This window comes from Paroedura picta, chromosome 5 (assembly GCF_049243985.1).
Source record: "Paroedura picta isolate Pp20150507F chromosome 5, Ppicta_v3.0, whole genome shotgun sequence".
Lineage (NCBI taxonomy): Eukaryota > Metazoa > Chordata > Lepidosauria > Squamata > Gekkonidae > Paroedura > Paroedura picta.
This window is the reverse complement of record NC_135373.1, coordinates 105,811,978-105,838,804: the sequence shown is the minus strand read 5'-3', so window position 1 is coordinate 105,838,804 and position 26,827 is coordinate 105,811,978. Positions and strand designations below refer to the sequence as shown.

General features: G+C 39.9%; 2 protein-coding genes across 3 annotated transcripts in view; one reads left to right on the top strand and one right to left on the bottom strand.

Moving 5' to 3' along the window:
- NUAK1 (NUAK family kinase 1) overlaps window positions 1-26,827 on the bottom strand; it is a 75,847-nt gene that overhangs the window by 35,416 nt on the left and 13,604 nt on the right. The window lies entirely within an intron of this gene.
- On the top strand, window positions 20,419-21,448 carry LOC143839126 (uncharacterized). The gene is made up of 2 exons (XM_077340959.1): window positions 20,419-20,775; window positions 21,133-21,448. The coding sequence occupies exons 1-2, from the start codon at window positions 20,557-20,559 to the stop codon at window positions 21,322-21,324; spliced, it is 411 nt and encodes a 136-aa protein (XP_077197074.1). The 5' UTR covers window positions 20,419-20,556; the 3' UTR covers window positions 21,325-21,448.

The window sequence follows — 26,827 nt, the reverse complement described above, 5'->3', positions numbered from 1 at the left end:
CCAAGGTCAATCAAGAATGCTGGTCTGAGGTGGAAAACAGCCATCTCTTGGGGTTGCAGATTAGTAGTGCCCATTCATCCTAAAGCGTCTGCCTCAAAGCAGGATGACCTTTCATTCCTCACTTTAGGCCTAAAGTGATTGCAAATAGAGTTTGTAATACTGTATCTTTCACCCAGGCAAAACAGGCACAGCATGTAGTCATCGGTTTCTGCCATTTTTGCTTCATACTGACTGATTATACACGGCAGTGGTCGTGTTGGGCTGCTGCGGAAGTGTTTTGGCAGAGCAGCATACTCTGCCGTTTACGGAGGATGCAAAGGGGATGCTATAAAGTGGTGCAAGCTGGTGTCCTGCTTTCCACATCCCTGCAGGGGACACATTTTGGTGACAGACCATCTCCGCACTGTGAACGGCGCCACACTGGAACACTACGGGGGGCAGTGGTAGGGTCCTTTTACAGGAAGGCAGGATTGCGGGAGACCACAATTCCACCTTCCTGAAAAATGTTGCATAAAGCCCCAGTCGACCCTGCAGCGCTGTGCACCGCCACAGAGCCGAGTGGGGCATATTTGGTCTACCCCCAGCCACTGTAGTACAGGCCTGCCCCGGCCTAGCCTCTGATGGCTGCAGCAACAATCAGAGGCCCTAAATCGGGGCAGGGGTGAGATAGCAGCAGTGTCATGCATAAATAGGGATTAGCCCCACTGCCATGCCATCACCAGCCTGGCCTTTCCTCCCTGTGCATAATCGGTCACTATGAACATCTTATACAAGGTTTTTGTTTTATCCATGAAGTCAAAGGAAGAAATGCAAAACTTCACATTTTTCTTCTGAGGAATGTTTGTAGGAGCTCAAACACTGCTCATAGAGTCAAAATACTCAGAACTATCTTCTTGTCATGGTAGCAAAAAGGAATGAAGTGTGTTTCAATGGCTGCAGCTTCCAAATAAGGTAACGATCCCCAAATTATACATGGGTAGACTATTCCCATTAAACTATTCAATATTTTAGCAGAAAGCACCAGAAGGAGGGGGGGGGGGTCAGAATTTTTTGCCTCTTCTGTGATCAGAGGATGATTCACATGCCTGGATTAACATTATTAGAGTGGGGCCTCCAAGTGAAGTCAAGCAGAAGCCAATTGTATTGCACCATGCAAGAAACTCTGCATTTCTTTTTCCAGCATTAAATCTGCCCTTTGGATAAATCTCAGCTACAAGTCAACACATATATCAAACGTTAACATATTTCACTTGAACGTTTTACAAACTTTTATATTGTACTAGTATTACATTGACAGTATTGCTCCTCTGTTTAGCAGCCATCTGCTTTGGAGGTATAATGTCTTTTGAGGCAGAAATTCTGAACAGTAGTTCTGTTTGGTTAACACCAAACGGGTTGTAGAAGCTAAACTTTTTATTTGCTTTGAATTATTTTACGAATGTAAAAGGGAGGGAAAGAAGACAGAGAGAGGAACAATTAATTATTTCTGCAACATGATCTTGACCTACTATTTGCAGAGATTATGGGAAGAAGAAAGAGCAGAATTAGTATGGTGGAGAGGGAGGTACTTTTAGCTCACTAACTGCCAGCAAATGTTCTCCTTCCAGGACATATCTCCCTCATCTGGTGAAAACATTTGCTGAGGAGAACTGGGAGGGGAAAACAAAAACAGGAGCAATGAATTTCTATAAAGACTTACAAGTTCATTCATTCAAATTTTATTACAGTCGTTCAGACCAAGTGATATGAAGTTAATACATAAAAGACCAAAAGAATATGGTCATTTAATATAATGCAATTTAAACAGATCATAAAATAGAACTTAAAATTATGCTACTTTAGAGCATTGGATTTTTATGGTGGCGGCACAAAACTTACAAGTTTACTTGCAAAGCCTCTGTGATTATGGAACAACCTAGCCAGGGAGGAGCACCTGGGACCCTCAGTGGCAATATTCAGAAGACAATTGAAGACGGTTTTATGTTGGAAAGTATTTGACTCACTTAGTTTTGATTTACTGGCAGTTCTAATTGGAGGTTTACACTATAACCATTTTTATCATAGTTGTTTTATGTTTTATTCATATGGTTTTTGCTGTGTTTTTAATAATCGTTTTATTTATATTGTAAGCTGTTTTGAGTCAACAGGCAAGAAAGTTAGGTAATAAATATTTTAAATAATAACAACAGTAACAACAACAATAATAAAAAAGAAGCTACCTTTGATGAATGGAGTGAACCCATAAGAAGACAGACCCAGGTATAGGGTTGTCAGCTCTGGACTGGAAATACCTGGAGACTTTTGGGGGTGAAGCCAGGAGTGGGCAGGATTTGGAGCAGGAAGGGACCTCAATGGAGTATAATGCCATTTTCTCCAGGGGAACTGATCTATGTTACCTGGAGATGAGATGTAAAATTGGGGGGGGGGGATTCCCAGTCCTACCTGGGGACTGGCATCCCTACAAAAAGTCACACTGCAATCCTAAACAAATCTACTCAGAATCCCACTGAAGTCCACTCCATGGGATTTACTCCCAGGAGAAGGGTCTTAGGACTGCACTGTTATAGTGTCATCATAAGTTACACCCTTCTAAATCCAGTGAAGTCAACAAGCATAAAAAGGTGTGACTGTGCTTCAGGACATTAGCACTGTTAGAGATATTAGAACTTGTTTTGTCAGTTCTTAGTTGACTTCACTGAAATTCTGGCCCCAAGGATTAAGTACTAAAGATTTTCCCTATTTGCAAGTAAGTTTCTTTTTTGTTCTTTTAAAAAAGCATTAATTCATGTTACTTAGAGTAGAAAACAAGGACAGTTGAAAGGATATTAAACCATTGTAAGTATGCAGTACAGATAAGCCCAATTTTTTTTTTTACAAACACTCTGGTCTTGTGGGTTATGCTCATGCTTTTGATTAGATTAATTGTAATGTCAGGAATTAACCATAAAGTGACTCCGGTTAGCAGGGCCATTTATATAATAAGGCAGAACGGTAGTCACAGGCGGTGGAGGGGAGGAGCCATGGCTATCACTTCTGCCTTGCTACTACTCCGTACTGCCTCATCTTATCTTCAGCATCCTTTTCCTCACCACAACGTTTGAGCAGTTGGAACTCCTTCCTTCCTAATTCCCTAGTGTCTTTCAGCACAACACAAGTCACACAATGCCCAATAGGGCTTCCCACATTGTTGCAAGACTCCTAAAAGTCTATATTTAAAGTCTCCTGCAGACCAGGGAGACAAGGGACATTAGTTATCCTGGGAGGAGCAAGCAGGGCTGAATAGGTGAGATGCTAGCTGCTTTTGCAAATACATTTTTGCAATGCAAGTGTTGTCTGTTACAAAGCAGAGATTCAATGGACTGATATGAAGGAAGGGCAGTGGGTCATTTATTTTACATAAAGGGATGGGTTATATTTTAGGGGCACTGCCAACTCTGTATTTATATGAATGATGGGAAGCCATATTTTACTGATGAGATATTGAGCTTTTTCTTCCATCTACTAGGGAGGGATGGTGGCTGTGGGGGAAAAGATGAGAGATTACTGAAATTTCTAGAATCTCCCTGAGCAGTGTTTTCTTCGGTGCCAAGCTGGTAGAAGGAACACAAGGAAAGTATGCTGGAAGTTGTGGGTGGCTAGAATATTTCTTAAGACTAAAATCAAACAAGAAAGAAGACGCTAGAATGATTTGAATGCATCTAATAGTTTTAACAGAAATTGTTGCTGTTACCAGATGTCTCTATCAGAACGTCCAAAAATTCAACTGTGACATTCCATCTTTGGGAAATGGCAGCTTCATACAGAAAAAAGTAGAGCTTGGGATGTTCTTTAAATAAATTTAAAAGAAGAAGGAGAATCATTTTCTGAAAATTTAGATTCCCCCTCCCCCCAAGTCATATGAGTAAAATGATATCCCGCCTAATAAAGTACATATTTCAGAGCAAATTAACATCTGGATGAATGCATTCCATTCAAAAGGGAGGTGGAAGACTTCTCAAAAAGTTCACAATTGGAATGAATATGAAAACTCTTTCACAACTTAAACTAAGAAGCAGTAAATCTAACTTTGTAGAAATTGTTGTCCAATATTGAATGCCAGATTCCCCAAAAGGAAAAAAGCTCCAGTTAAATATAACTTCTATTGAAATTGCCAAGACAATTTTATTTTTGGCTTCCACATCCACAAGGGCCAAAGACAACATCAAACAATGATTCTACAAAGTGTAGTTGATTTCCATCCAAGTAAGTTTTTTAAAATATAAAAGAATGGCTGACATCTCGTATAAATGTGGTAGGAGTCTTCTAACATCTAATTTTATCATGTGTGTACCTTATTTTTATGACTGATATAAATAAATATGGAGCTATACAGTAGTTACTGAGGCTTAGACCCCCTGAAGTTTTTCAGTGGGCAGGCAGATATCTGCTCACAAAACACAACTTTCACGCCTTCCCCCTTCTGCATCGGCCTGAAATCTTGTTCCGGGGCAGCAAGGGAACCCAGGAACAGGATTTAAGGGAATATTTTAGGCTGCCATAGAAAGGGGGTGGCAAGAAATTTGTGATCTATGAGAAGACATCCTTCTGCCTGAAGGAAAATTCCCAGTAATCTAAGACTGACTGTTCTGTGCTATCAAACACAAAGAAAACAAATAATATATATTAAATTGCATTGCTAATCCCTCGCTATATGTAAAATTTCTAAGCACAACAAACATTAAAATATTGGCAAATGAGAAAAATAAGATAAAAGAACTCAAAAGATCACAGCATAACACATTGGCAACATATACAGAATAATCCTAAATAGATTTATAGTTTTCTAAGTCCATTGAAGTCAATGCCTAGGTTGGCACTGATAAAGAAAATAAGTTCCAGTTCTACCATATAACCTTACATTTAATTAAAAGAAGGGAGAGGGGAATGAAGCATTGGACATTAATAATAACTTCCCTATAACTCAGCTCTGTTCTACACAAACAGTACAATGAATTAAGAATACTGAGGTAGCATAATACTTGGGATAATATAGCAGTGAAACAGTTTTACATAATGTTCCTGTGCAAGTTGTTTGCTTATAGAGAATTTCTTAATGAGGAAGCATCCAAAAATAGCATTTCTACCTTAGTAATTGGTTTAAAAGTAGAAGTTGTACAGTCCACTCCACCGAGTCATGTCTGACCCTTGGGGTGACGCACCCCAGCGTTGTCATGGCAGACTCAATACAGGGTGGCCTTGCCAATGCCCTCCCCAGTCATTACCAGTTTACCCCCCAGCAACTTGGGTATTCATTTTACCGACCTCGGAAGGATGGAAGGCTGAGTCAACCTTGAGCCGGCTGGTGGGATCGAACTTCCAACCTCATGGACAGACAGCTTCAGACAGCATTTCTACCACTTACCACTCTGTGCCACAAGACACTCTAATCCCACCTATACCCAATGGCTATAAAACATCTATATTACTGGTTATTTTTTTATTAAACCAAAACTACAATAGAGGAAACACCTTATGAAAGTAAGACAGAAAAATGCATAGAGGACATACACCTACCTATTGCTGAATATACCATGGCCAAGGTCAACTGACCTTGTGGACTTAATATTCAGATGCTTTAGGTCTCTTTGACAAATTTTTTTCCCATTCAAAGTTAGGCAGAACAACAGCAGCAACTCAGGCTTCCCACTTTACCCTGCCAATGACCTTAACACAGACTTGGATGTACCACCTTCCCCTGAGTAAAGAACAATTCCTTGTTCTGGCTACTCCAGCCAGAATTTCATTTTCAGCAAATACCACAAATCATGTCATACTGCATAGAACTATTTTAAACGGGAGTTGTGCAAAGTGAACTCTTCAATGCATGGGAATGAGCTAGAGACTGGCTGAACTAGTCTCTTTAAAGTCTTTGTTTTTATTTAAATTGTACCCTGAAAGAGGTGGCTATACTATTTCTTTTTAGACCTTAACACCCACCACTACCACCACATACACATACACTTATTACTTTAATCAGATACTTGGGTTAAATGGCAAAATGTTAAAATCATCATTCAAGCAAAAGAAAAGTAATTTTTGTACACAAATCGCCAACTCAGTTTCATTGTAATGTGGCCTTTTTCAATCTTTCGACCGTGGAGAAATGCCTGAAATATTTTTAAGGCTTCAAGGACCCCCTGAAGTGGTGACATGCCCCTTCAGAGAAGTGGGCCCATAAGTAAGATGAGGGAGCCAGCCAATTAATTAATCATTTACCGGATCCATTGTGGAGAAAACAGACTAGGCCTGTAGAGCAACAGAGGAAGGGGGCTTCAATTATGTCAGCAACCATCCAAAGTTCTGGGATAGGCCGCATAACCCCTGGGGAGCTCTCCCTGGAATTCTGGTTGGGAATTCCTGCTGTAATGCTAAGTCCTGAACTGTGTCATTCTAAACAGAACTAACTTTGCTTAGGGTGGCTTTGTGAGTCAGCTAACATGAAAACACACTACTCCCTCCATAGACCCCAGTAGAGCATCTACTTTCATGCACTACCATCCACATTCCTTTAACAATAATGCACAGGAGTCAGGAAATAGTTCTGATAGATTCCAATACATTCCCTTGTAAAAACACTTTATAAATCTTTTGGCAGTCTGAAACATTAATCTTAGCACTCCTCCTTTATTTTTTAACTACAGAGTTCTTTCTAAAGTGTGTTCCTTAATGTGCATACTAGTTTAAGAGCACGCCAGTGTTTGAATTAGCTTATATAACAGGATATAAAATGTCATAGCAAGTTTTATTGGAATGATAATGAGAAGAATTTTTGTGCACAATGAAACAAAGATGCCGACTACTGTGCCAAACATTCATTTGATGGCAATACTTCAAATGAATTATCCCTTATAACAACTGAACTGTCATATCCTACAACCACATCCCAAGCAGCCACCCAGCTGGGCTCAATAAAGCTATTTTCCGATGTGCTGTATACACAGACAAACACCCATACTTCCCAGATGTTCTCTGTGTAAAACATTTGGTTTCAAATGCATAGCAAGTCTTTCCAAAAAGCCATTACATTTGTTTAATGGACTCATACAGTTCAGCTAAAATATCCTGGAGCAGACATCTGACTGCATTTCTACTCTATGAGCCCCATCTGCAAAAAGCAGAAAGAGCAAATGAGAATGCTTTGCATGATTTATGCTGCCTTTATGACCAGCCAGTTCATAAAGCACAAGCTTTGCTCAACAGACAATAACACAGACTGCTTTCAAGCGTATTAAGCTTTTTTCTGATTTAAAACAATATGTTCCATTGCAACAAAGGACCCAATTCTAAGACAACGGGATCAGTACAACTAGGAGCACAATTTGATTCAAAAGGCATGAGCAAGAATGTAATTTCCTGTTTTCCTCTCTTGAGGATGCCCAAGACAGATAAAACCATAATGTCTATGGAGAGAGTTACTTTGTTAATCTCATTTCTCCTCTCAGAAACTCTGCAAATCATTGGTCTTACTTTACAGCTGGGGAAATGAAACATAAGACTGTTGCCTGTCCTAGACCCATTATGCACGGGGGTTTTAGCGCACATTCGGGGTGGAATGGCGGCGACTAAAATCACTGATAACGCACGGATCCGGCTGCAACCGGCCGCAGCTTCGGTGGATGCCGCCGAAAAAGCCGCGTCAGTGAAACGCGGAAGAAAGCGCAGCTTCCGGGTGACCAGGGCGCAACCAGAAGCGGCGCCCGGATCGCCGCGTGCATAATCGGTTACTCTGGGTTTTGCCGCCGTCGCGCCCCGCCCCGTGCATAACCGGTATGCGTCGCGTCTTCCCCCTCCGCGTTTTCCATGTGACCCGAAATCGCCATTTCGGCGGCCGTGCATAATGGGCCCTAATGAACTTATAGCTTAATTACGTTTTAACCCAAATTTCCTAGATTCATATCATTCACAACCCAGAATCAGCTGTGGATTCTTAAATCTGCAGAATGGGTCCATGTAAAGAGAAAGGTGATTTTTCTACAAACTCCCCCCTTCCACCACCAGGATTGCAAAAATACAAACTTTGTTTTTAATGGAGAGGTTAAATCCCCCTAAAAACCAGAGAAGGGTTGTCTGTGCTTACATAGAGGTCAGCCTACAGTAAGGAGGGAGTACTGCTACAGAGCCCACTACCACCTCTTCTGTGCAGCTGGGTGGGCATGGGGGTAAGGAAGTGGGAGTTGTGACCCCCTTTCTGAAATCAACTCTCCACTGCAAGAGAAAGAGTAGAGTGGGAGCTGCAGTTTGCTATTGACACTGCCAGTGACAACCCAGCTCCTCATCGCCAACAAGAGGAGGAGCAGGAGCTACTATATCTATCCCAGCCACATGACTCATGTGGATGGGCAGAGGGGGAGAGCAGCAACACTGCTGCCTACAGGCAGGCTGGCCAGTGAGTGGCTAGCCCAGCAGACAAGCAGGGGGGCAGGTCTGGAATTCTATCTTGAGTCTCATACTTGTTCATTCTAATCCTATGAATTGCTTTATTTCATTATGGCTAGAAGACTGGTTCCAACCAACCAACCTTTATCATTATATTTTGTTTAAGATGATCTGAGAGTATAAACTGTCGATTAAAACTAGGGGGAGGGGGTGATTCTGTGATTATATTCAAGATAAAGCTACAAATAAGGTCAACATGTTATGACTTGTGTGGTAATGTACTAAACACCATGCAGAAGAGGAACTGGATGAAACTGAAAATGACAAGTAACAATTAAAGGATAGAACAACAACTCTGAAGAGGTAATCTGCTCATTTTTCTACACAGAGAGAAAATGTCACACTTAGAAATGTGTAGGCTTGCCCATCTAAAATGCTGAAATTGCACAACCATGAGCTTTCTTTTAAACAAAACATAGTTCACCCACACAGATTTAATTTCTAGACCCCATGAAAGAATTCAAGCAGAATATAAAGCTTCTAATAATTTGGCATCTCAATTATAAACAACCCCCCATGCAAAATCGGCCAAAGATAACCAAAGACAAAGCCAGCAGTAGACAGATAACTCATCCAAAAGAACCAGACAACAGCAGCTACAGAGCAAGGAATAATGTAGAACTAATTAAAAGCTGAGAAGGAAAACTTGGAAGCCCTATATCCAGTAATGAGTAGAAAAACATCAATGTCTAATCTGGAGGACAGCTTTGGATTGGAGTGGCCCATATCTAAATATCCATGGCTGACTCAGTTATATAGTATTATTGTGTCAGAACGACAGTGCTTAGGTTCAAGTGATAAAGTATTTTTGACTGTGGCATGATGACTGGTGACCAATTCATTATTGGCTATTTTGGCAAAAGTTAACTTTGAATGCACTAAGTGCTAAATAAGAGCAAAATGGCTTTGTGATCTTGTGGAAGAAGCTAGGCCATGGAAGATCTTGTATCTATTTTCCAGTTACTCTAGCAACTTCATTTAATTCGTCGATATTTTATTCCCTGTTTACAATACTTCAGGTAATAAAGCTACATTAATTTATACCTCTGAGGTTCTACTGCTATTATTATTAGGATCAATGCACATTGATGCTTTATCGTTTCATCAGCAATAAAAGACAATTCTTGCACCCCAAAGAATTTATAATCTGAATGTTAACAGAGGAGATGATGAAAGAAGGTGAAAAAATGGAGATGAGGGTAGCAAAGAGATAAGGGTAGCAAGGAATGAGAGGGCTGTTATATCAAAAAGGTTATTTAAGAAAAAGTACTGGAATAACATCATGGTAAATACTCCTCTGAAACTCTTTGCTTATCAAACATCTTGTTCATGCAATACTCTGTATGAGCAAACTTAGCTTGGGTAGTTATGAAAAATAATGATACAGAACACTTGTTCAGTTTTAATTGCCCTACATATAATACATGAATTGAACCAGAATTAATGAGCACATTCAGATTATTTGCAAATATCATAATTTGCACATAAATTCACTGTAAATATCCCACTATAGGAAGAACTCATGGCAGGAACTGCTATCACAACTCTGCATGGAAATACCTATCCTCAACATGAAATTTAAGCTAAACACATTTTTACATCTCTCTCTTTAACAACACAAATTTTAAAAAGTGTTTTGAAGTAATTTCTAGAATTTTGACAGCAGCCGGTGAAATACACAAAATATTTCAGAGCAGCAGACACATTATATATTTTATATAAGCATGCTACCGATCCCTGCTCAAATCCCTCGTTTTTTCAGGGCATCAAGGAAAAGCTAAACCAAAAAGCTTTGCTGTATAGCTTTTTATTACTAAAGCCATCAAATATTTCCCCCTATCATAGTAGAATGTCCCTCTTATGTGTACCTTAAATACTTTTGTGGTCAGGTAGTAATACAGAGTTTTAAATTACATTTTATAGGCTATGATATTTCAACCTTGGTATTCAACAATGGAAGGTCCCAGTAGACAGAAGGTTGCTATCACACAAGGTTTACTCTTCAATATTCTCCCACTGGCAATTTCTTCTTTTTTTTTTGCCAAATGCTGTTCTACTCATGAACAACAAACCACAAGCCAGAATTCCTAAGCAGATACAGCTATACTTTCAAATTAAAAGATAATGAAATAAAACTGGAGTGGTCTAAATTAGACATTGTTTTCTCTTGACAAGCCATCATTATAATCCATCGTGAAATTAAAAGGAATCACGCTGGGAGGTGGGGTATCGCACTAATATTCTTAATAATGAATTTTTAAAAGAATATCTTCCCAATGAATGCGCTGCCTTTCCCCTTTATTTTTACCTCAAATAATTTATTGGCAATGTACAGCTCAACTGAGAACAAGACTTCTAGCAACAGTACTGCTTCCAATGCTGCAGTCTCCCCAGAAATCAAAGCACTGTAGTCAATACAGGCATGTCCAGTATAGCTATTACAGTGTACAGCAATTAAATGTACTCATTGGGTAAGATAGTAATTTTTTTGCCTGTGCTGAATCTATGCCCATCAACAGGGAGGGGGGACTTCTTGTTCCCAGCAGGACTTGGGGTAATCCGGGTGGTAAAAGAGGTACTATCTCCTTGCTCACCAGGGGAAAGTTGTCAATTGCCTGCTGACCATTGAAGTTGGAGGTTGCTGTTATTTGAGAAGAGGTAAGCAGCCATCTTGGACCATGTGGCTGCTAGGTGAGTGCTGAATATGCAACAGGAATGTGGAATCCCTTAAGCAAGGTGCCTACTCTATATTTAACATCAGGGTATGTTTTAGCAGGAGGATAGAAGGATCACCCAATTACTTTTGATTCTTTTGCTTAACTCTGTGCCATGCTAAAGATATGTTTATAAATCTTGTTCTTTTAATAAATCCTTTGCAGATTTTAAACTGGCAGTGCTTCTCTGACCCACACCAAGCTCCCGCATCAGAGATATCCTAGTCCAATGTAAGAGGAAGACCCAGGGCCAGGAGAAGAAGCTTGGCAAGCAGTTACTCCTCGGGATGTCCCCCGCAGTAAATTGTCCCCACGGTGCTTATATGCTGGGCTGTGGGAGACACAGAAGAAAGACCTCAGAATTGGAAGGAGCAACTAGGAGTCCTGGTCCTCCCAGCAGGCAGCCCTGTACATTGACCAGGTAGTGGAGGTGGTGATCACCCAGAGAGACCCTTTTCCAGCCCTCCTGGAGTTGACAACCAGAGTAGTACGGTAGGGGTACACTTCCTCATCAACTTGACAGGTCCGGAAATGCCTGTGCAGCTGCGTGTGTAGATAAGAACAGCCTGGCTAAAAATATATATAGGAATTTCTGACTGCCCCTCTTAAAACTGATCAAATAAAAAACATACAAACAAAGCCGTGGAGGGATTCTCGCCTGGGAATCACTTAGTTCAACAGAATGTCCTTGGTTGGCACTTAAGCAGTGTTTTTTTAATATACTTGTTAATTTCAAAGTACCAGCCCCTATGCTCTTGATACAGAGATCCTGTGTATACAGCCAGCACTTTGAGAGCTCTCTGATCAGGAAATCCTTGTGGTCAGCTTCCAGCCCTGGCTCCCCCGACCAACCTCTCCTCGACTAAACATATTAAAGGATGTGGAGAGACCTAATGGTGTGTGGCTGAATTTGGGCTGCCCCTCTCTTCCCCCCCTGAAAGGCCTGGGTAGATAACATTGCTTTGCTGCAGCCTTCTTTATCGTCCTGCAAGTGTGCTTTGATGTAATGAGCAACGTTTTTTTCTATTGTTGGGGAATATCTGCTGGGTTCATCACTTAGGTCAACAGAATGTCCAGGGTGGATGCTTAAGCAATGGCTGTATTTTCTACCCTTGTTAATTTCAAAGTATCATAGCCTGATTAAAATAAACATATTATTTTTGGATGTTTGATGCTAAAAAAAACAGCCCTGTGCTCCTGATACACAGAAGCCTGATTTATTTTCTCTCTTTCAAACACACGGTTTGCAATGGAATCCTTTGCATATCTCTCAACCTTGCCCCACAGTTAACCCCCCCCCCTCCCAACACATATTAAACAATGTGCAGAGACCGCACAGGGTCTGACTGGATTTTTAAATGGTAGATCCAGGATATTTCAAATCGTTTTTTTTAAATTATCCAACCCCTCTTTGAATGTATCTCTCCATGCACTAGATTTGTGTCAATTAAAGGCAATATCATTATTACCAGCATGTAAAACAAAAAAAGCACCTACTCTACACTCAGTATCCAACTATGACTTGATTAAAATAACAAAACGAATTAATTTTGGATCTTTGCTAAAAAAGCATACCTGCAGAGCTGGCTGCTGTACAGATTTACACATAGGGAGTGCTCTGGGACTCCGAGGAGTTCTCTGTGTCGCTGGAAGAAGTCTCAGAGTGTGGAAGGGATGGTAGGGGTTTTTTTGTGGGGGGGGGGGGAGTCAGGTGAGTGTATGTAAAAAAGCACCTCTGCATTTCTTCCCTATACACTCAGTATCCAACTGTGGCCTGATTAAAATAACAACATGTATTAATTTTGGATCTTTGATGCTAAAAGCCAGTCCTGCAGAGCGGGCTGTTGTACAGATTTACACTGTGCTCTGGGACTCCGAGGAGTTCTCTGTGTCGCTGGAAGAAGTCTCAGAGTGTGGAAGGGATGGTAGGGGTTTTTTTGTGGGGGGGGGGGAGTCAGGTGAGTGTATGTAAAAAAGCACCTCTGCATTTCTTCCCTATACACTCAGTATCCAACTGTGGCCTGATTAAAATAACAACATGTATTAATTTTGGATCTTTGATGCTAAAAGCCAGTCCTGCAGAGCGGGCTGTTGTACAGATTTACACATAGGGAGTGCTCTGGGGCTCCAAAGGGTTCTCTGTGTGGCTGGAAGAAATCTCAGAGAGTGTGCCAGGGGTGTTAGGAGAGTTTTTTTGGAACTCCAGGAGTGCGCATGCTACCAACATTTAAATGTGCCAATGAGTGTGGGGGGCTCTAGCTGGGAACTGCCTTTCAAAAAGGGAGAAAGGGGGGGAGGCATCCTGCTGCTGGACCCTCTGCCCCATGGAAACCACACCGGCATATCTACTGTAGAGTCTGGATGAATATATATTTCAATTCAAACACATAGCTCTCAGCCTGTATGATCTGGCTTTCTAAGGAATTGCTCAGCCAGTTTGCCTACTGAATAGCTCACATATGTCAGAAAGGAAAAGACTGGTTAGGCTCCTCCCCCCCCCCCCGAAACGGCAGGGAGTGTGATTGTGGTTTGCTGTAGCTTGGCTGTCCAGGGAGTGTGTTTTGGGGTGGTTAGTAGAAGGGTGGGTACGAGTAATGGCTTTTTTTTCTGTTGTGGACTCTTAAAACTGATCAACATGAAGTTTTTTATTCTTGTTAATTTCAAAGTAGCAGGCCTTCCCCCCCCCCCCTCCATACACAGAGCCTGAAAGCAGCTAGCTGTATACAGTCAATGATGTGAGAGTATCCGAGTTGACTGATTTATTTTTGGAGAGTGGGTGCCCAAGAAGATTCACAATATAAAGAAAATACATAAAATATATCATATAAAATACATACAGAAGCAAATTTTAAAACCACAATGTAGGACTACTTTAATCCGTTGCAATCCTAAATAAAACTGACAGCTGCTTAGTAAGGACCGAAAGCGCGAGGTTCGGGTGTACAACCCAGAGGAGATTGTTCCACAAGTATGGGGCTGCTGCTGAAAAGGCCCTTTTTTCATGCAACCACCAAATAATCTTCTTTGGTTACTGGGATAGCCAGGCAGGCCTCTCCCAGTGATCTTAATTCCAGGGCTGAGATTTTCTACGCAGTGGTATTTTTGTGTACAAGGAAGCCTTAGGTTGTCAGGGCTCTCACTCGCAATCTGCCATGGTAAGCCGCATGGAGGATCACCATCTCACTGAGAATTAGATCTACATTCTAGGGAAGATCTTGTGATTGGAACACCAACTCAATAATTTGGGTCTTAAAAGCAGCTAAAGGAGATCTGATGTGGACTGGAGCCGTGGAAATGGAGAAAGGGGGAGCGTTTAACTTTTGTCTCAAAGTCGTTTCACCAAGCAAAAAAATGGCCTTCCCCAAGCCTGCGTAGGGGGAAAAGATGGGCATAATACAAAGGCCTGACTTTTTTCTATACCAGGACTTAACGGACCTAGGGAAGGGAGGAAAAATTTCCAATGGGGTAAATAACAGATGGAGAAAGTTCCTCATTACCACAACATCAATCTAGTCACACACATACACACACACCCAACTTCTATCTAGGACCAAATTACATGCTCAGTTTTCTGCTCCGTGTCTTTTTTCCTAGATGCTATTCCTGGGACATCTCTTGCTACCCTACAAAAGCAGGCTCCCCCCTCCTCTCCCATACTTTTGTTTTATAGTCTTGTGTTAATGCCACAACTCGTACTGCTGAAAACTCACAAAATAATAAATACCACAACATAGACAGAGTGTAAAAGAGCACAGACCCCTCCACCTCCCCCCAAAATATTCTCAACACGGAGTGTTTAATCAAGAATTGTATTTATTTGGATTTTTATACAATGTTTAAAACAAAGTTATACCCGATAACAGCAATATTCCTACACGTTCTGAAAACCTGCTGCCAGCAATCTGAACAACAGTTTGTACAGATTGAGACAACTTAGTCAGTCAGCTTGGTATAGAGGTCAGAGTGCTAGACACTGATCTTGGAAACACCGCTCTGAATGCAGTTGTGGAGAAAAAATTAAAAGCAAAATGCTTGCTTATCAATTGCACTTAGGGTTTCTTTAGAACAAAGCAGGGGGTTAAGGGGAACATAGTGCTAATCCTCTAAAATGAAATGAATGAGTCTTAAAGCGCAGACTTTAAGATTCCGTTATTCTTGAAGATGTATAAGGGGGTAGGCTGGGGTGGGACTAGGCTGAGGTCCCTGTATCTGTTTTAGTATTGATAAGAGATCCCTCCAAAAAAAAACAAAAAACAAAAACAGGACGTGTGTCTTAACGATTTCTGTACTGTGTCCGGTCCTCTGAAAAAAACAGGCATTTCCCCCTTGCAACTATACCACATGTCTAAAAGCAGTTTGTGGATCTGAAGGAGTAACAGATTAAAGATAAACTGTCACAGATGAACATTTTCCTGCCTGTCCTTTCCTTTCTTAGCATTTGGGGTGGGGGGGGGGGCGGGGAGGGTCTAACATTATCAGCTTGCTTGTCTCTAATCAGGACTTCTGTGAAGACACTGCCTGTGAAGGCAGAGGTTTTTTTCCACCAGCGCTATGTCTTCAAACTGCATAGGAACTGCAAGGAAGTGTGGTGTTTATGCTTGGGGAGATAATGGAAAGCAAGACAATCAGAGTACATTCCAAGATTTTGACAAACAGTAGCCTGATTGCAAATAAATTTTATTTAGCTGCTACCTAAATCATGAAGAACGTATATGCTTCAGGTTCCTTTTAGCAAACACCAAAATAGCCCAGGCATCTGAACCTGCTCATATTTATAAAATAAGAAAGTGATGTTTTCAAAGTACAGGATCCTTGTACAAACAGAAATATTATTTACATCGATCTTGTTAATTGTTAAATCTTGGCAATGTTATAAGCTCAAAGAAAACTTTAGGGGTCCAACAGAAATGCGCTCCCCCTTTTCCTCCAAAACAACTTTACCAAAGCAATGTGCCTTTTTACATACCATCACCGTAGTTGTATCATTAAAAAGTTTTGATTTAAAAAAAACAAAACCACATGCTGCAAATTATGAACCTGTGTAGGCATGGTACCTTGGTAGAACTAAACAAACAAACAAACAAACAAACAAAGGTCTTGCATAACAACAGAGGTGCTGCAAGGTTACAACAAGATTAAACTAAATCTCCAAAGAGATTCCCCCACAGCCTAAAGAATAAAATATCCTGAAAAAATAAGCATATACGCTATATAAGACTTGTTTTGGTAGCTTAAGAGGCCAAACCGGTAAGAAATATTGCACTACGTGTCTGCACTTTCCTTAGAGTGTTGTACTCTAAATAACTGAATATAAAATAAGACAATATTTAAAATCTTAATTAGGACCGCCAATAAATAAAACTAAATTACACAGATGTCATACTAAATACGACGGATTTTCTCGTCCTTCCATTTTCTCGCATCAACCCCTGCGAGGTAGTTTAGGCCGAGTGATTGCCCAGGGTTGCACAGTAGCCGTTACAGTTGAATGGGGATTTGAACTCAAACCTCTCCAGTACTAGTTCAGCACTGCTCGCTACACCATACTACTTCTCTGATTATTATTCAACTTTCCAACCAAAATACTGGCTTCCAAAGTACCCGCTTTACCAAAAGACTATATGGATGGCATGTAAAATTCCATCAACATTGACTCCAGGGTTAGGGATCCCCTTACTGCAGCACACCCCCCCCCCCGATCCTAATGATTATAGTTAGACATCAGAAAGAGGCATTCTCCGCAGAGCTTCCGGTGTTACATTATGTGAACATATTATTTGATGGCAGATACTGAAAAGTCAGATTATGTAAAAGTGCTTTTATGTAACAATTATAATTTTTGATAGGCCAGGTTTTCTGGTGTTGAGAAAATTTGTAATTCTTCTTCCATGTTTGTATTCTGGATTTATTTTATCTAATTAGCGGCCATTTGTGATAGTTTACAATAAGGGGTACAACTAAACTCTTCTATATGTATAGCAACGATACAGCACAAAAGAAATGTGCATCATAAAGTATTATTTCATTAGTTTGGGATAATTAGCATTTACCAAATCTTCATCTAGCATTCCTCTAATAAATATCTGGTAAACCATCTGATCCAGGCACTTTTTCCGATTTAATTTTTATAGCTTCCATAACCACCGTTATTGTTATAGGACCAACACAATCCATCTTTGTTCTTCTGTAATTTTTAGCCAAATTTTGCTTCCTATTTTTCTATTTTTGTCAATAATACATCATGGCCTTTATAGAGATTAGAATTTATAGCAAGCTTTTTGTTTTACTTCCATTTGTTTTAGTGTTATCACGGAAAGTGTTGTAAGATATTTTATTTGATGAGAGAAATTCCTGGTAAATTTCTTAAGTCATCCTCTTTTCGAATTTCTTTTTTGTCTCTTTTTCTCGGGTTCAGCATTACGTTGTATAAACAGTTCACATGCATCCAAAACCATTCTCAAATTCCATTATTTAAAATACTTTATAATTCTGCAGACTTCAATATGTGAGACAAATCGAATCTTTTGCTCCTCACTTTTGTATTCTGGATTATTTTATCTAATTAGCTGTTTTTTGTGATAGCTTACAATAAGGGACTCAAGTAAATTCTTCTAATGCAAATTAGACTCTTCTACCATATATGTATAGCATTGATATTGCATAATAAAATTATGCATAATAAATTGTTATTTCATTAGTTTGGGATAATTAACATTTACTAATACATTGGAGAAAGCCAACCTTTTATTATTATTCAGCCACCCCGATTTTAATGCTTTCTAAACACAGGAGTAATAATTTACAGTTGGATAATTAAATCTTCAGGCAACATTTTATATAAACCCTAAGAAATGCCTGGCTAAAATGCATAGGGACTGATGTAAGAATAGGCCGATAGCATGGCTGTTTGATCTCGAGTGCGCATTAGTGAGACAACATGAGGCTCTTATGTGCCCATGCTCTAACAGTTCTCAAACAATATTACTTATTTATTTATTAACTTGCCAACCACCTAATCATAGACCTAATCATCACCACCTAATATTTCATTTAATCTCCATCTAAATTGTACTAGGTGTTAAGAACCAAATTTACCAGGTTGTGGCCAGAAAATGTATCCTATGAGTGAGGGAGAACAATTCCCCTTTACCTAATTCTAACAGCACACTTGTTTCGTGTCATGCCCTTCAATATGTGGGGGAAATCTAATCTTTTGTACTTACTCGGGGCTTTCCCCAGTGCTGGATTCTACAACATGGTTTAGACCTTCCACAACCAATATGTTTACAGTTCATAACGCATTTATTGCAAACATCTGATTTTGTTTTACCTAGAGTTTTTAATGTTCATACTGCTTTAATGGCTCTGGTTTTAATAATGGGAAAGTTGGCCTAGACAATGACTAAATAAATGTAACTGTTCAAATAACCATAATTCTCCACTGAATCAGCAAGCTGGATATTAATATTTTAACAAAATAAAATACTAAAATAAGAATACAATTTTCTTTCTATGAACCGTACGATAGCCAGATTCAAACCCACTAGTTCTTACAGGGCGATCTATGTAGGTGACTTTCTTCTCCTCTCAAAAAGTGAAAAGCTTCAAATTTGGCTCAAAACAAAACAGTGTATGTACTACTTATTAAAAATGTAGCCCCTTTACTGCTGTACAATTTGTTACACATCTAATTACAATATAAATCAAACTGATTTACTTTAGAATGTTATCTTTATAGAAAGAACAATCCGAACACATGGGAAAAATTACCTATGCAGATGCCTTAGTATCTCTTTCTTGTTATTTGGAACTCATGTCCACTTAGTTGTCCAGACAAATTGTAAAGATTCACATCTTTTTGTAATCTATAGATTTTTTACAGAGTAATCCCAGTCTGCCATCATTTCCATATTTCTTCAGTTCCTCAGAGCTGTATTACAGGTTCCAACGGTGTCTCTAATCATAGATATAGCTACAGATCTCCCAAAATTTAAATCCAAAATTGCTTTTGGATGCACCATGCTCTGATTAAAGCCCAATTGGGCATCTGCTGAGCTACTACCCTCAATCCTATGAAACAGTTTCACATCCAAGTGGAGGGGTAGGGTGCATTGAACTTGTACTTCTTGGGCGCCTTTCTTTTTACAACCATGTTTTATTCTCCCTCTACTCATAGATGCCCCTGAGAACACAGGCAGAGGAAAAGTCTGATTCTCACTATAGAGTGGGAAGGCCCCCACACTCAAGCAGGTAGACAAATATTGTGCACACATATATAGCTTAAGGGAAGACAACTGAAGCGATCAGTGCTGATTTAGAGAAGTTTTATTATTAAATTTTAAATTTGTAACCTTAAATTTTAAATTTGGAGATTCTTTTACTCTCTGGGAGCGGTGTCATCCTTTCCAGAGTGTTTATCATAATTGACAGATCCGGCACCCCTCAAGAAGCTGTACTTTTGATGGTATGATATCTGGTTACAATAGTCACAGCAGTCGCGCTTCACAGGGCAATGTGCCGCCTCGACTATCTGCACAAACAGCTGCCAATCCACTGTTTCATCAGAGAGCTGCAACAACAACAAAAAAAAACAATCCTATTTTTTATTTCTACCCCACTGCTGAGGGATTCCTGACAGTTAGAGAGGGTTTTTCTGTGGAACAAGCTTCCTCAACTGGTGGTGGGTTCTCCATGTTTGGAGATTTTTAATCAGAGGCTGGATAGCCATCTGACGGAGAGGCTGATTCTGTGAAGGCAAAGGGGTGGCAGGTGACAGTGGATGAGCGATAGGGTTGTGAGTATCCTCCATTTGGGGGGGGGGGTGGACTAGACGACCCAAGAGACCCCTTCCAACTCTTATGATTCTATGAATCTATTATTCTTTCTCCCTTTGTCCCACATTCCCCTCACTTACCCCTTCTACTTACCCCTTCTACTAAAAACTGAGCACACTCAGAGTGCTCTTCCTCTTCAGCAGCAACTTTTCCGCCATCTTGTGAAACTACGTTGCACGCTGCTTCTTCAGGCTCACCCACATCTTCACGAACAGGCCCTCTCTCCGACTTCATTTCTTCACATTTTGCCTCCTCCATGAGATCCGAATCCTTTGGCACGAGCTTCATTCCCTCATTGATAGCCTCTTCCATTATGCAGGAGCGTACAAGAGCAGCAGAGGATGCACAAGAACGAGCTTTCTTTTGTTTTAAAGAAAGTCCCCGGTTCAAGACGGCGTCCTTTCTCGTGCTGGGATCATCCCGCGATATTTACACGTGCCAATGAGTGAGAGAGCTTGAACCGGGGACTTTCTTTAAAACAAAAGAAAGCTCGTTCTTGTGCATCCTCTGCTGCTCTTGTACGCTCCTGCATAATGGAAGAGGCTATCAATGAGGGAATGAAGCTCGTGCCAAAGGATTCGGATCTCATGGAGGAGGCAAAATGTGAAGAAATGAAGTCGGAGAGAGGGCCTGTTCGTGAAGATGTGGGTGAGCCTGAAGAAGCAGCGTGCAACGTAGTTTCACAAGATGGCGGAAAAGTTGCTGCTGAAGAGGAAGAGCACTCTGAGTGTGCTCAGTTTTTAGTAGAAGGGGTAAGTAGAAGGGGTAAGTGAGGGGAATGTGGGACAAAGGGAGAAAGAATAATAGATTCATAGAATCATAAGAGTTGGAAGGGGTCTCTTGGGTCGTCTAGTCCACCCCCCCCCCAAATGGAGGATACTCACAACCCTATCGCTCATCCACTGTCACCTGCCACCCCTTTGCCTTCACAGAATCAGCCTCTCCGTCAGATGGCTATCCAGCCTCTGATTAAAAATCTCCAAACATGGAGAACCCACCACCAGTTGAGGAAGCTTGTTCCACAGAAAAACCCTCTCTAACTGTCAGGAATCCCTCAGCAGTGGGGTAGAAATAAAAAATAGGATTGTTTTTTTTTGTTGTTGTTGCAGCTCTCTGATGAAACAGTGGATTGGCAGCTGTTTGTGCAGATAGTCGAGGCGGCACATTGCCCTGTGAAGCGCGACTGCTGTGACTATTGTAACCAGATATCATACCATCAAAAGTACAGCTTCTTGAGGGGTGCCGGATCTGTCAATTATGATAAACACTCTGGAAAGGATGACACCGCTCCCAGAGAGTAAAAGAATCTCCAAATTTAAAATTTAAGGTTACAAATTTAAAATTTAATAATAAAACTTCTCTAAATCAGCACTGATCGCTTCAGTTGTCTTCCCTTAAGCTATATATGTGTGCACAATATTTGTCTACCTGCTTGAGTGTGGGGGCCTTCCCACTCTATAGTGAGAATCAGACTTTTCCTCTGCCTGTGTTCTCAGGGGCATCTATGAGTAGAGGGAGAATAAAACATGGTTGTAAAAAGAAAGGCGCCCAAGAAGTACAAGTTCAATGCACCCTACCCCTCCACTTGGATGTGAAACTGTTTCATAGGATTGAGGGTAGTAGCTCAGCAGATGCCCAATTGGGCTTTAATCAGAGCATGGTGCATCCAAAAGCAATTTTGGATTTAAATTTTGGGAGATCTGTAGCTATATCTATGATTAGAGACACCGTTGGAACCTGTAATACAGCTCTGAGGAACTGAAGAAATATGGAAATGATGGCAGACTGGGATTACTCTGTAAAAAATCTATAGATTACAAAAAGATGTGAATCTTTACAATTTGTCTGGACAACTAAGTGGACATGAGTTCCAAATAACAAGAAAGAGATACTAAGGCATCTGCATAGGTAATTTTTCCCATGTGTTCGGATTGTTCTTTCTATAAAGATAACATTCTAAAGTAAATCAGTTTGATTTATATTGTAATTAGATGTGTAACAAATTGTACAGCAGTAAAGGGGCTACATTTTTAATAAGTAGTACATACACTGTTTTGTTTTGAGCCAAATTTGAAGCTTTTCACTTTTTGAGAGGAGAAGAAAGTCACCTACATAGATCGCCCTGTAAGAACTAGTGGGTTTGAATCTGGCTATCGTACGGTTCATAGAAAGAAAATTGTATTCTTATTTTAGTATTTTATTTTGTTAAAATATTAATATCCAGCTTGCTGATTCAGTGGAGAATTATGGTTATTTGAACAGTTACATTTATTTAGTCATTGTCTAGGCCAACTTTCCCATTATTAAAACCAGAGCCATTAAAGCAGTATGAACATTAAAAACTCTAGGTAAAACAAAATCAGATGTTTGCAATAAATGCGTTATGAACTGTAAACATATTGGTTGTGGAAGGTCTAAACCATGTTGTAGAATCCAGCACTGGGGAAAGCCCCGAGTAAGTACAAAAGATTAGATTTCCCCCACATATTGAAGGGCATGACACGAAACAAGTGTGCTGTTAGAATTAGGTAAAGGGGAATTGTTCTCCCTCACTCATAGGATACATTTTCTGGCCACAACCTGGTAAATTTGGTTCTTAACACCTAGTACAATTTAGATGGAGATTAAATGAAATATTAGGTGGTGATGATTAGGTCTATGATTAGGTGGTTGGCAAGTTAATAAATAAATAAGTAATATTGTTTGAGAACTGTTAGAGCATGGGCACATAAGAGCCTCATGTTGTCTCACTAATGCGCACTCGAGATCAAACAGCCATGCTATCGGCCTATTCTTACATCAGTCCCTATGCATTTTAGCCAGGCATTTCTTAGGGTTTATATAAAATGTTGCCTGAAGATTTAATTATCCAACTGTAAATTATTACTCCTGTGTTTAGAAAGCATTAAAATCGGGGTGGCTGAATAATAATAAAAGGTTGGCTTTCTCCAATGTATTAGTAAATGTTAATTATCCCAAACTAATGAAATAACAATTTATTATGCATAATTTTATTATGCAATATCAATGCTATACATATATGGTAGAAGAGTCTAATTTGCATTAGAAGAATTTACTTGAGTCCCTTATTGTAAGCTATCACAAAAAACAGCTAATTAGATAAAATAATCCAGAATACAAAAGTGAGGAGCAAAAGATTCGATTTGTCTCACATATTGAAGTCTGCAGAATTATAAAGTATTTTAAATAATGGAATTTGAGAATGGTTTTGGATGCATGTGAACTGTTTATACAACGTAATGCTGAACCCGAGAAAAAGAGACAAAAAAGAAATTCGAAAAGAGGATGACTTAAGAAATTTACCAGGAATTTCTCTCATCAAATAAAATATCTTACAACACTTTCCGTGATAACACTAAAACAAATGGAAGTAAAACAAAAAGCTTGCTATAAATTCTAATCTCTATAAAGGCCATGATGTATTATTGACAAAAATAGAAAAATAGGAAGCAAAATTTGGCTAAAAATTACAGAAGAACAAAGATGGATTGTGTTGGTCCTATAACAATAACGGTGGTTATGGAAGCTATAAAAATTAAATCGGAAAAAGTGCCTGGATCAGATGGTTTACCAGATATTTATTAGAGGAATGCTAGATGAAGATTTGGTAAATGCTAATTATCCCAAACTAATGAAATAATACTTTATGATGCACATTTCTTTTGTGCTGTATCGTTGCTATACATATAGAAGAGTTTAGTTGTACCCCTTATTGTAAACTATCACAAATGGCCGCTAATTAGATAAAATAAATCCAGAATACAAACATGGAAGAAGAATTACAAATTTTCTCAACACCAGAAAACCTGGCCTATCAAAAATTATAATTGTTACATAAAAGCACTTTTACATAATCTGACTTTTCAGTATCTGCCATCAAATAATATGTTCACATAATGTAACACCGGAAGCTCTGCGGAGAATGCCTCTTTCTGATGTCTAACTATAATCATTAGGATCGGGGGGGGGGGGTGTGCTGCAGTAAGGGGATCCCTAACCCTGGAGTCAATGTTGATGGAATTTTACATGCCATCCATATAGTCTTTTGGTAAAGCGGGTACTTTGGAAGCCAGTATTTTGGTTGGAAAGTTGAATAATAATCAGAGAAGTAGTATGGTGTAGCGAGCAGTGCTGAACTAGTACTGGAGAGGTTTGAGTTCAAATCCCCATTCAACTGTAACGGCTACTGTGCAACCCTGGGCAATCACTCGGCCTAAACTACCTCGCAGGGGTTGATGCGAGAAAATGGAAGGACGAGAAAATCCGTCGTATTTAGTATGACATCTGTGTAATTTAGTTTTATTTATTGGCGGTCCTAATTAAGATTTTAAATATTGTCTTATTTTATATTCAGTTATTTAGAGTACAACACTCTAAGGAAAGTGCAGACACGTAGTGCAATATTTCTTACCGGTTTGGCCTCTTAAGCTACCAAAACAAGTCTTATATAGCGTATATGCTTATTTTTTCAGGATATTTTATTCTTTAGGCTGTGGGGGAATCTCTTTGGAGATTTAGTTTAATCTTGTTGTAACCTTGCAGCACCTCTGTTGTTATGCAAGACCTTTGTTTGTTTGTTTGTTTGTTTGTTTAGTTCTACCAAGGTACCATGCCTACACAGGTTCATAATTTGCAGCATGTGGTTTTGTTTTTTTTAAATCAAAACTTTTTAATGATACAACTACGGTGATGGTATGTAAAAAGGCACATTGCTTTGGTAAAGTTGTTTTGGAGGAAAAGGGGGAGCGCATTTCTGTTGGACCCCTAAAGTTTTCTTTGAGCTTATAACATTGCCAAGATTTAACAATTAACAAGATCGATGTAAATAATATTTCTGTTTGTACAAGGATCCTGTACTTTGAAAACATCACTTTCTTATTTTATAAATATGAGCAGGTTCAGATGCCTGGGCTATTTTGGTGTTTGCTAAAAGGAACCTGAAGCATATACGTTCTTCATGATTTAGGTAGCAGCTAAATAAAATTTATTTGCAATCAGGCTACTGTTTGTCAAAATCTTGGAATGTACTCTGATTGTCTTGCTTTCCATTATCTCCCCAAGCATAAACACCACACTTCCTTGCAGTTCCTATGCAGTTTGAAGACATAGCGCTGGTGGAAAAAAACCTCTGCCTTCACAGGCAGTGTCTTCACAGAAGTCCTGATTAGAGACAAGCAAGCTGATAATGTTAGACCCTCCCCGCCCCCCCCCCCCACCCCAAATGCTAAGAAAGGAAAGGACAGGCAGGAAAATGTTCATCTGTGACAGTTTATCTTTAATCTGTTACTCCTTCAGATCCACAAACTGCTTTTAGACATGTGGTATAGTTGCAAGGGGGAAATGCCTGTTTTTTTCAGAGGACCGGACACAGTACAGAAATCGTTAAGACACACGTCCTGTTTTTGTTTTTTGTTTTTTTTTGGAGGGATCTCTTATCAATACTAAAACAGATACAGGGACCTCAGCCTAGTCCCACCCCAGCCTACCCCCTTATACATCTTCAAGAATAACGGAATCTTAAAGTCTGCGCTTTAAGACTCATTCATTTCATTTTAGAGGATTAGCACTATGTTCCCCTTAACCCCCTGCTTTGTTCTAAAGAAACCCTAAGTGCAATTGATAAGCAAGCATTTTGCTTTTAATTTTTTCTCCACAACTGCATTCAGAGCGGTGTTTCCAAGATCAGTGTCTAGCACTCTGACCTCTATACCAAGCTGACTGACTAAGTTGTCTCAATCTGTACAAACTGTTGTTCAGATTGCTGGCAGCAGGTTTTCAGAACGTGTAGGAATATTGCTGTTATCGGGTATAACTTTGTTTTAAACATTGTATAAAAATCCAAATAAATACAATTCTTGATTAAACACTCCGTGTTGAGAATATTTTGGGGGGAGGTGGAGGGGTCTGTGCTCTTTTACACTCTGTCTATGTTGTGGTATTTATTATTTTGTGAGTTTTCAGCAGTACGAGTTGTGGCATTAACACAAGACTATAAAACAAAAGTATGGGAGAGGAGGGGGGAGCCTGCTTTTGTAGGGTAGCAAGAGATGTCCCAGGAATAGCATCTAGGAAAAAAGACACGGAGCAGAAAACTGAGCATGTAATTTGGTCCTAGATAGAAGTTGGGTGTGTGTGTATGTGTGTGACTAGATTGATGTTGTGGTAATGAGGAACTTTCTCCATCTGTTATTTACCCCATTGGAAATTTTTCCTCCCTTCCCTAGGTCCGTTAAGTCCTGGTATAGAAAAAAGTCAGGCCTTTGTATTATGCCCATCTTTTCCCCCTACGCAGGCTTGGGGAAGGCCATTTTTTTGCTTGGTGAAACGACTTTGAGACAAAAGTTAAACGCTCCCCCTTTCTCCATTTCCACGGCTCCAGTCCACATCAGATCTCCTTTAGCTGCTTTTAAGACCCAAATTATTGAGTTGGTGTTCCAATCACAAGATCTTCCCTAGAATGTAGATCTAATTCTCAGTGAGATGGTGATCCTCCATGCGGCTTACCATGGCAGATTGCGAGTGAGAGCCCTGACAACCTAAGGCTTCCTTGTACACAAAAATACCACTGCGTAGAAAATCTCAGCCCTGGAATTAAGATCACTGGGAGAGGCCTGCCTGGCTATCCCAGTAACCAAAGAAGATTATTTGGTGGTTGCATGAAAAAAGGGCCTTTTCAGCAGCAGCCCCATACTTGTGGAACAATCTCCTCTGGGTTGTACACCCGAACCTCGCGCTTTCGGTCCTTACTAAGCAGCTGTCAGTTTTATTTAGGATTGCAACGGA

Excerpts from the sequence above, each read along its gene's own strand:
- LOC143839126 (XM_077340959.1), top strand. The coding sequence starts at position 20,557 with ATGGAAGAGGCTATCAATGAGGGAATGAAGCTCGTGCCAAAGGATTCG. Across the intron at positions 20,776-21,132 it reads CTCAGTTTTTAGTAGAAGGG|CTCTCTGATGAAACAGTGGA; the intron begins GTAAGTAGAAGG and ends TTGTTGTTGCAG.